At 37.3% G+C, this 11,081-nt stretch overlaps 1 protein-coding gene across 1 annotated transcript in view; it reads right to left on the bottom strand.

The window, feature by feature from the left end:
- Positions 1 to 273: 273 nt before the first annotated feature.
- The window catches only part of LOC114047637 (dimethylaniline monooxygenase [N-oxide-forming] 4-like), a 19,992-nt gene continuing 9,184 nt past the window's right edge, over positions 274 to 11,081 (bottom strand). The window contains exons 5-8 of the mRNA XM_027868517.1: positions 10,898 to 11,081; positions 9,006 to 9,358; positions 4,846 to 4,915; positions 274 to 870 (exon numbers count right to left, since the gene is read on the bottom strand). The exon at positions 10,898 to 11,081 is cut by the window's right edge and continues 19 nt beyond it. Of these exons, the coding sequence (XP_027724318.1) occupies positions 441 to 870; positions 4,846 to 4,915; positions 9,006 to 9,358; positions 10,898 to 11,081 (1,037 nt within the window). The 3' untranslated portion in view covers positions 274 to 440. The remainder of the gene's footprint in view (positions 871 to 4,845; positions 4,916 to 9,005; positions 9,359 to 10,897) is intronic.

The raw sequence follows: 11,081 nt of genomic DNA, 5'->3' as shown, positions 1-11,081 counted from the left end.
ATGCTGCATTTTTAACTGGCTGTCCCCTATAACTGGCACTCTTTCCTTCCTCATCTCCTTCTAGCTTCTAGGGTCTTAAGCTTCCTTCAGGTCCCAGCTAAAATCTTACCTTCTACAAGAAGACTTTCATGATCCCCCTTAATATTAGTTCCTTCTATCTAAAATTACTTTCAATCTATCCTGTCTATATCTTGTTTGTACGTAGTTGTTTGCATGTTGTTTCTCCTATAACACTGTGAGCTCCTTGAAAACAGTGACTTTTTTTTTGCCTTTCTTTGTATATCTCTAGTGCTTAGCACAGCACCTGGCCTTTAGCAGGCATTTAATAATTATAATAATTGACTTGAATTAATTTATCCAATAGATGGCTGGGGGGAGGAATGGTAGCCAGTGTATCACCATTTCATATTCGTCTCATAGCCCAACTGATCTAATCATGTTCATTTTCTCATAGTGTTAGCTAAGTAAGTAGAAATTCTCTCCCCTACTTCTGTGACCCGAGTCAATTGCAGATAAAGTGAGGATTTATAAGTAAGCAGAACAGCAACAAATAGAATGGGTGCCCCCCAGACCTTTAGCCAATGTGATATGGAAGTAGGCTCAGGATAATCAGGAATGACTCGAGTTTGTAAGGGCTTGAGTGTCCGGTCCCACTGAGTCATGATAGCCTTTCTGGCTCCATCCCATTTTCCAGGGCCCACCAAACGGTACTGGTAAGATGTGCATGGACCAAAGAAAACTTCCTTTGCAAGCCTGGGATCCTTAAAGAACAAGAGTAAGATGTTGGGCTTTGCTCCCATGCATGTAGCAAGGTCATCCAGATAGGTAATATAGTTCTGTTTCCCCTGGGTGGGATCCTTAATAACACCCCTTCAAGAGAAAAGGAAAAGAGACACATTATATTTCTTGTAAAAATTCCTCACCCCGCTTTTATGGTCCATGACCCAAGATCATTATAATTGGAATGCCAAATTTACATGTAGGGTATTTCCTATGGCTGAAGTGTAATGGGTGAGCCAGTACATGAAGGGATGAAACTCAGAGGTGCCTACAAAAGCTTGACCTTTTTGCTAAGCTTTAATAAACTTTATTTAACAAGATTAAGTTCCAGAATTCATCTGCTTCTAAACTGGGTTAAAAATCAACTTCACAAGTAAAAGATAGGGGACATATGGCCAGGTAGTAGTCTATCTGAAAACAATCTGGAGGTTTTGGCGGACTGAAAACTAGCTTGTAGCATATAGTAATATCAACAGTATATGGTAGCTAAAAAAAAACTAATGTGGTCTTAGATTGCATTACAAGAGGCATAGTGTTTAGGACTACAGAAGTGCTGAACCTACTTTACTGTTTGCTAATCAGACCATGCTGGAAAATTGTGTTCAGTTTTGGTCACCACAAATTTAGGAAGAATATTACTAGAATGGAAGCTCTAAAAGGGAGTAGGAATTTTTCTTCTTAAATTTTTTTTTGTATTTGTATCCCCCTGCACCTAGTACATAACTGGTATATAATAGGTCCTATAAGTGTATATCTTGGCCAAACCAACTAGTTGTACATTAAAATCAATGTGGATTTGTGATTTTAACATTTCCCAGTATGGGAACTACCTCTATCACTAGCGCAGATCACAAGCTATTGTAGTTACATTCCTGGAACTTATTTTATGCCAATAGATGTTGAAAGACTTGCTCAGGGTCACAAAGCTACTAGTGTCACAAGAAGATTGAACCCAGGTTGATTTCAACCTGATTTCAAGGCTAATCCTCCATCTACTACGCCTTATGGAAGAGTATATGAGAATCAAAAGGAAGTGAAATTCAGTGAAATAATGGGAAGCCATAAAGTTTATTTGTAAACTCTATGTAAATTCTTAGGCCCATGATAGTGAGGGGCTTTTTCATGAAAGAAGGATTAGATTGGCTTTATTTGGTCTCAGAGGATCAAACTGGGAGCAATGTATAGAAATTGCAAAAAGACAGATTTTGGTTCAATGTTAGTCATGACTCTGTTACCTCCTATTTCTAATCAGTTGCTAAGCCTTGCTGTTTCTATCTCTACATCATCTCATATGGCCACTACCCTAGTTCAGACCCTCATCACTTCCTGCCTAGACTATTGCAGGAGGCTATTAATTGGCTTCCCTACCTGAATTCTCTTCCCTCTCAATAGCAACCAAAGTGATTTTCCTAAAGTAAAAGTCTGATAAAGTCACTCACTCACTTTATGAACATCAGTGGATCCCTATTATTTCTAGGGTCAAACATAATATCTTTTGTTTTGTTTTTAAAGCCCTGATTCTAACCTATTTTTATTACATTATTTTCACATTATTATTATTTACACTATTTTTGTAAATAAATATATATATTTGTATACAAATTACACACAAAATATATATTTTGTAAATAAATATATATTTACACTATTATTATTACATTAATAATTATTCTTCTCACACACTCTGTGCTCCAGCAAAACTGTTCTCCTTGCTATTCTTCCTACATAACACTCCATCTCCTATGACTGTTCCTTTGCATTGGACTGTCCCCTCTGCCTGGAATGCATGCCATCCTTATGTACACCTTAATTTATTTCCTTCAAAACTCAACTCTTGTTATCTTCCAGGTAAGACCTTTCCTGTTTTCCCAAATTCCTAGTGCCTTCCTCCCCCAATTATCTTGTATTTATGCATGTATTTTCCATATAATTTTTGTCTCTACTTATATATACATATCTCCTACAGATAGAATTTAAGGTTTTTAAAGTCAGAGACTGTTTCTTTTTTGGTCTTTAAATCCTCGGCTCTTAGCAAGGTGCCTAGTATGTAACAGGCCCTTAATACTTGATGGTTGAATGATTATTTATATTTTCATCACTTAATGTAACAGCTGTAATCCTGAATAGATCAGCAAGTTTTCTCCATGATATGTGTGAAAGATACTCATAAAATCCACTTACAGGTATATTTCAATACATTCAATGGTTTGTTGCTAAAAAGTTAAATGCTAATTAACAACATTAAGATCACAGCAGAGCCTACTATTTATAGGATTGTAAGTATAGTGGAAAGATCACTGGACCTAGGTTCAAATACTGACTCTAATACTTACTAGTTGTGTGACCATGGGTATTTACTCATGTGATTAAATGTCTAAGTCTCAGTTTCCTTATCTGTAAAATGGGAAAAATTCTTTCACTGCCTAATTCATAATATGGCCTGGGGAACTCTTAGAGTCCTTGAATCTCTTTCAGAAGTTCTGTGAGGTCAACACTATTTTCCTCATACTAAGACACTTAAATTTCTAATAAAGCAAATACAGACACAATCCACACAAACAAAAGCTTTTTTTGGGGGGCGGCAGGGAGATTCTCAATAATTTTTAAGGGTGTAAAGGGATCTTGAGACCAAAAAGCTTGAGATTTACTGTCCTAAGCAAATACCTAAGATGGTAAGTTGTAGAGCGGGTTTTAGTCCACATTAATAGAGGAAGAGTTCTCACTGGGGGTTCCCAATACCAATGAAATCACAAATCTGGTCCAAATAAACAAAAAAAAAATTGTGAGTCAATTGAGATAGGGAAGGAAAAAAATAGAATAAAATTTTAGGTTACTTTAAGAAAGGCATACTGTACAGGACTAGTGAGGTTATCATGCCACCGTGCTGCCCTGGTCATACCACCTCTGTAATCATGTGCTCAGTTCAGGGCACTGTATTTTAAAAAGGTAGGCTAGAAAATATTCAGATGAGGGCAAACATTGATTAAAAGTATTGATGCCACGTCAGGTGAGGAATGTTAAAAGGAATTGAGATTAGATGGTCCCCTTAGAAAAGAAAAGACTTAGAGGGAACATGAAGGACATTCGTAAGATAGAGGAATTAGGCTTATTCTGCCTGACCCCACAGTTCAGAACTAAGAGAAATGGGTGGAAGATTCAAAAAACAATCTGAGGCTTGAAATCAGGAAAAACCTTTCTAAGGATTAGAGCTCTCCCAGTATAGAATGGGCTGCTTTGGCAGGTAGTGGGTTCTCTTTCATTGAATATCTTCAAGTAAAAGTTGAATAATAACCTGTAGCGTATTCCACAGAGGGAATTCTTATTCAAGTCCTCATCGGATAACTGGCTTTTGAAGTCCCAACCATCTTTGAGATTCTACATGATTCTATAATTCCCAAAATCATACTCCTAGTCTGTAGAATCCAAGGGGAAACAGCACTAATCCCAGTTATCTCTGAAAGGAATGGTTTGAATACAGTAGGAGAAGGTGGGTGTTTATCTAAATATCAACACCCTCATCCTTTAATCTCACTCTTCTCGGACAATCTTTTTCAGTCTTTAGTTTTGATTGGATCTTTTTTTCAGTTTGTGGCACATATGAAGTGGGAAGAAATGAAGGGAATTGAAGGGTGATTGTTTAGTATTTCGTGCATTTAATTCTTTGGGATCAGATTTAAAAATAACAACATTGTTTCTATGGGACATTCACCAGGATATGGAAATGACCTTTTTTTCTGATCTCTTCATTATAATTTATCGCAATTAGATTTTTATCAGTAATATAATATCTTATTGACACCTTCATTTTTTCAATTGTTATCTGTGGAATGCCTTTTCTGTTAAGTGTTGCCTACTATGGAGTATATTGGAAATTCAAATTGTTTCAAATTCTGGCTTTGACAATTTCTGTACAATCATGAGCAAGTGATGTGTTGCTCATTTTAAGTCTCATTTTTCTCATTTGTAAAATAGAATTAGTCATGTTTGTACCACCTATGTTAGGGGGATATCGGGAGAAAATTAGTTAATAAACCTTAAAATACTATTTAAATGCAATTATTATACCTTCTTACGAGCTGCTCCTTCTTGGTAGCCTCAGCCATCATTTTGTTTGATGGAGGAATCTTACACAGTCCTTTGTTGGGGAAAGAAAGGATTTGATATTAGCTACAATGGACACTTGGCTTTTCCTTCCATTCAATAGCATTTATTAATTACCTACTAGTAAAATGAACACTGTGTTAGGCGATGGGAGAAATACACTTCCTCATCAACTCCGCTTCTTAGAATCTCCAGATTCCTTCCAAACTCAGCTTAAGTACTACCTTCTGCCTTTGGTGAATCCTCTAGTGGCCAAGACCTTTCCCCTCCCAATTGTTGTTGTTCAGTTGTGTCCAACTCTTCGTGATCCCATTTGAGGTTTCCTTGGCAGAGATACTGAAATGGTTTGCCATTTCCTTCTTTAGATTAGGAAATTGAGGCAAACAGGGTTAAGTGACTTGCCCAGTGTCACACAGCTAAGAAATGTCCAAGGCCATATTTGAACTCAGGAAGATGAGTCTTCCTGATTCCAGGCCCAGTGCTCTATGCACTATGGTGCCACCTAGCTGCCCTTATTAGTTTATATCTATTTTGTACCCAGCTGTATATGTACATGTTGTCTCCCTTGACACAATATAGGCTCCACTTTCACTGTACTGCCTAGTACAATGCCTGGCACAGAAGAAGCCCCCCAGTGAAGGGTTGTTGATTGAAACACAGATTAGATGTTACATAGTTTCTTCTCTCACAGAGCTAATAGTGTAGTGGAAGTTGTGACCCATGTGCCAATAACTACAATACGCAACGATGCATAATTCAGAGAGATGAAAGTGAAATGCTATGAAAAGTAAAGTGGGGGAGGGGATCATTTCTAACTGGGGAAATCAAGGAAGGTTCTCTGGAGGAGGTGGCACTTCAGCTGGGCTTTAAAGACTGGATAGGATTTTGATCAGCAAGAGAGAGGTAATTCCTTTCTCTGGGCTTGGTGTATTCATATGCCTTTCATCACTAGATTCAATGAATCTAAGGAAAAGAAGGCAGATAATGTTATTATCCTCTTTTTACATATGAGAAAACAATATTGGAGAAATGAAATGACCTACCCAAAGTCACCCAACTAGTAAGTATCAGAGCTAGGGTTTAAACCACGTCTTAGTGATGCCAAATCCAATGCTCTTTCCAGTATGGCTGAGCCAACAGCAAGTCCTGGAGGAGGTGGGAATTTCAAATACATTTTACTTCTATTATAAAATAAACTTTAGTCCCACCAGTAAATGATCTGAATTCTTGAAGTTCAAGAAGATGGATTTTTTGGCCATATGTCAGTGTTATGTTAAATGGAGTACTTATTTTTGAAAGCATAAGGAAGTCATTTTAAAAAAGAGTTTCATAGTGTTGATGGCACATTGTAGTAAGTACTTTGCTTGAAAATAAACAAACCCAACTCTGTAACACTGTCGTGTAAAGCAGAGATATCCAAAATGAGGCCCTGAGTACTGTAACACACAGAAGTGGGGCTGAACTACATTAAAATGTAATTGAGGAACATTTAACAAAATAAATTAAAATACAATAGAGCACAGATAATGTTAATATTTGGTTTTCTAAGTCAATATGTGACCTGTAGGGATCCTAATGTACGGTTTAGTGACCCTCATTTCTATTTGAGTATACACAGTATACACAGAGTACACACAGCTGGTATAAAGTGTGTGCCACAAGAGGGACCCAGAACGAAACCAGGAAGCATGAAAATACAAACCCTTAAGGACCTTTGATAGGACAAAACAGCATTGGCAGCAGGGATTGTAGAAAAAGAGTTAAATTGCACCTCGAATGAGTGGATGCATAAGCTTTTGCAAAAGGTTCCCTAATGTATAGTTATTGGGATCATTGCTATAGGACACACATTACATTTTTCCTTTCACTGCAGAGCCTATGTAAAGTCTTTCCGTACAAATAAATATAAGAAAAAAATCTGCAAAAAGTGATCTCACCTTTGGAAAATAATCCTAGACACTGATGTGTCTACCCTTAGTTGACTAGTTCCAGAAAATTAGCCTGAAATCAATGACAATTAGTTTTAACTTCGAAGTTTCCTTCTGAAACCACAACCTCCTACTCTGCCTTCCCTGCTCTCTCACTCATGCTGAACTCATTCTTTGTTTTCCCAATCCTCCACTCCTCCCTCTTCAATTCCATCTCTGCCACTCGGTCTCCATGTGTTTCATAACCGGTCTATAACTCATCCATTCACTGCTTTAATGATATATCAGCTACCACTCTGGAATTGCTTACCGTATCTCACCTTTAGTCATTCCGGACCTATTCCCCCAAATAACCCTCGTGATTTCACCTCTTTGTACCTTGTCCCAGGCTGCTGAGCATCGCTGGAGAAAGCTAGAAAGAAGATTGAGGTTTCACTCACTTGCTTGGATTATCTCAGCTGAGATTTCATTGCTGCAGGCAATCATCCTATTCTTTAAAGGAATCTAGGGCCAAGCGTGAGTGAACACTTAGACAAAAATACTCGGAAAAGCTTGCGTTACTTTCTGGCAGTGGCTATGTCAGCAGGGATGTGATGAGCATACGCTATTAAGCAAGTTAGAGTAAATGAGGCGTGTATATATCTGGCTGGGAGGGACCAGTTTTTCATATGGCATTTTTCAGGGTGACAGATTTGGGGAGCAATAAATGTTCTTTTAAATACAGCCGTTCTGAATGTCCATAGACTGTATGGAATGTTGGAGTCAGCTAGTCAGAATTGTAGAGATCATCTAGTCAACAGGATGGCAAAGAGAGGTGGAGCGAGGAGTACATAGGGACGTATCCTGCCGCTGACACTTACTAGACGTGTGATCCTGGACAAAGCACTTGGTATTTCTGGGCCTTGGGTTCCTCTTGAGAAAAGAGAGGATTGGCCTAGACGGTCTTGAATGTCCCTTCCTCCCCTAAAATCGATGATCCTATGGCCATAGTCTACCCTCATCCTTTTGTATTTAAGGAAAAAAAGTCCCAGAAATGATTTCCCCAAGGTCATATAGCTAGTAAGTGGCATAACTGAAAGCAGAATTAAAATCCTAAGAATCCAAGTCCCCGGGGCTTTTTCATTATGAGAATTAGTATTTCATATTTCCTCCAGTATTTTCATGAAAGAATGCTCTTAAGGAATTGGGGGAAAAAGAGTTCTAAATATCATAATAATGAATTAAGTAAAATCTCATTAAAAACAACAATTGCTAGCATTTATATAATGCTTACTATGTGCCAAGCACTGTATTGAGATGAAGTACAAGAAGTTTGAATTACTGAATATTTTGATGCTTTAAAAAATATTTTCACTTATGTATAATAACTGAAATTGGTCAGATCAAACTCTTATCTACTAGCATGACTGCTTTACTTTTAGGCAGCTAGGTGGTGCAGTGGGAAAGAGTAGTGGACTTAGAGTTGGGGAGACCTAAGTTCAAATCCCATCTCACATACTTACTACTTGTGTGAACCTAAACAAGTGACTCAGTCTCTCTCAGCTTTAGTTTCCTCATCTGTAAAATGGAGATAATAACAGCATCGACCTCCCAGGGTTGTTGTAAGAATCAAATGAGAAAAAATATGGCTATTATTATTGAATAGATAAGAATAATATAAATGACCTAGCAGAGGACCCATCTAAGCAGTTTTATCTCAACCTATTTATTCCATGGGCAGCTAGGTGGTGCAGTGGATAGAGTGCAGGGCCTAGAGTCAGAAAGACTTCCTGAGTTTAAATCTGGCCTCAGACACTTACTAGCTATGTGACCCTAGGTGAGTCACTTAACACTGTTTGCCTCAGTTTCCTAAACTGGAGAAGGAAATGGCAAGCCACTCCAGTATCTCTGCCAAGAAAACCCTCAATGGGATCACAAAGTGTCAGACACAACTGAAAAATTATTCATTTATTCCATAATTGAATGGAAAAGTGTCCTCAAGATTGAGAGAACAATTTATTCTCTTAAGTTGGAAAAAATGCCCATCAACATTATGTTTACACTATTTAATTGTTTTTGAAAAATTTCTCTTACCATTGGCCCTTTGTTCCTTTGATTACTAAAGTCCGTTTAGTATAAAATGACAAGAAAGCACTAACTTTCCAATTGAATTTGGCAATTTGTTAGGAATTTTGGTGATTAAGAGAACCTGCTCACCTTTGAATACTCTTGTGGCCCAGCGGGCCTGGAGTTCTGTACCTACTATGATGGAGCCTTGCAAACCAACATGGCCAATGAGAGCCAGAGTTGCCTTCTCCAGGTTTGAGGGGAAGATATATTTGTATATGAAGATCTTGTTTTTACAGATCTTTTCCATAGGTTCTTCGAGGAAAGGAAGAGAGTATGTGTATCCTGTAGCAAAGAACACAACATCAATGTTCTCCTCCACAGTCCCATCTTCAAAGATGGCAGATGTTTCTGTAAACTCCTTCACATTGATTTTCATAGTGACAGCACCACATAGGATATAGCTGGGCAATTCATCATTTGCAACTCTCTTTTGCTGCCGCCTGTATTGTAGAGAAAAAGCAAGTGCTTTTACTATATGTATACACAAATAGGTGTCCAGTTACATTTAACCAACAAGCTGGTTAATTTAGTGAATAACAGCCACACGTTGTTTCCAATGAATTGACCAGTTAATTTAGCCAAAACATTTGATAGCTCTATATAGGCAAAACTTGGGCCATTGTCCTGAGTATATTTTGTTTTCCTGCTGCTAATAGAAATAATTTTGAAAAGAAAGGTTGATTACTGATTTATTGATTAACAGCAGTTAACCCCTTTTTCTTTTGGTATGAATGATTGAGCAAGGCTATGGAAGCTTCTTTTTTAGATCTCAAAGATGGAATAGATGACTTGTCATTTTGAAGACTTTAGCTCAACCACATAATTTAGTTTAGGTACAGAGAGCCAGGACATTCAAAGGATGTAGTATGTTGTGGCTAAAAGAATATCAGGTTATGGACAAGAAAGTGTCAGATAATTGATATGTATTTGTTGAATGAGATTAAAATATAAGTCCCACCCTTGATACTATGCTTTTTCAGTCTCCCAATAATAATTGTGATTAGCTAAAACATTAATATGAAGTTGATCCACTTTCAACTCAAATATTATATGTTTTATATATTCTGAGGGTATAATTAAAAGAAACATTTGTATACTGAGCCATACTTCTTCCTTCATTTCCATTATGAATGCAGACACATGTGTTTCCACTAAAAAAAATTTTTTTTTTTGTTTCAAGTATGTGATAAAAGTGATACTTAAGAAACCCCATCATTACTGCAAGAACATTCTGCCACTGTCAATGTGTACATCAACTAAAATTACATGTCCATTAAAATATGCTTATATATTATTTCTATTATAATTTCATACCTCCAGTTTTTCAACCAAACTGGAGGCAAGATGATACATACAATGGAAAGACCACTGGATTTGGAGAGAAATTTGACTTGAATCTTGGCTCAGCAAGTTGTTATCTGTGTGTCTTTTTCCAAGTCATTTCATCTATCTGGGTCATAGCTGCCTCATCTGAAATGATGACATTGACCCAGATGGCCTCTAAAGTCCTTTCTAGTCCTAAATACAAGGTGTCCCAAAAATCTTGGTGCAGTTGTAAGTTATATTGCACCAAGACTTTTGGGGCTCCCTGTATATGACAATAGATATGACTAACTTTGTTTACTGATCTTGTCTGTATATGCTACACATTTTGTGTCAATCAACTTAGGACTTATCCAAATAAATTTCAATTTCTTGATTTTCCCTCTTGTGTTATATATGGAAATCTCTCTCTTTTCTCATTAACTTTCAGTTTCTCAAGTTAGTACTTTTACTTCTTCCCAATAAAATTCAACTAGGCCAGGCCTATCTTAAACCTTGAGCACTATTGTCAAAGTGGCAGAAGTGAACTTAATAGAAACATACATAATGGAAACATTGAATGTGAGCACAAATTTTGGCTTCCTCACACAAAAAATTGAAGAATTAGATGATTTCTTTTCATAAACTAGATTTTCATTAAATAAAAAATAAAGTACCCCTTTGGATTACTCAGTCCATAATTCTTATGGTTAAACCATTTACTCATGCGCCTCTTCCCCATCCAGTCCACGATGGCTGAAGGTAGGGAACGTGTAACCAGATGAAGAAATCTTGTTGTTTGAATCATATGAGCGGGGTAGCCATCATCAGAAAGACGGCTATCGACCCAGGCACCACTTC

The sequence above is a fragment of the Vombatus ursinus genome, unplaced genomic scaffold, assembly GCF_900497805.2.
Source record: "Vombatus ursinus unplaced genomic scaffold, bare-nosed wombat genome assembly UNPS02014789.1, whole genome shotgun sequence".
Classification (NCBI taxonomy): Eukaryota; Metazoa; Chordata; class Mammalia; order Diprotodontia; family Vombatidae; genus Vombatus; species Vombatus ursinus.
Note: the sequence above shows the minus strand (reverse complement) of the source record. Positions and strands in the feature narration are given on the sequence as shown.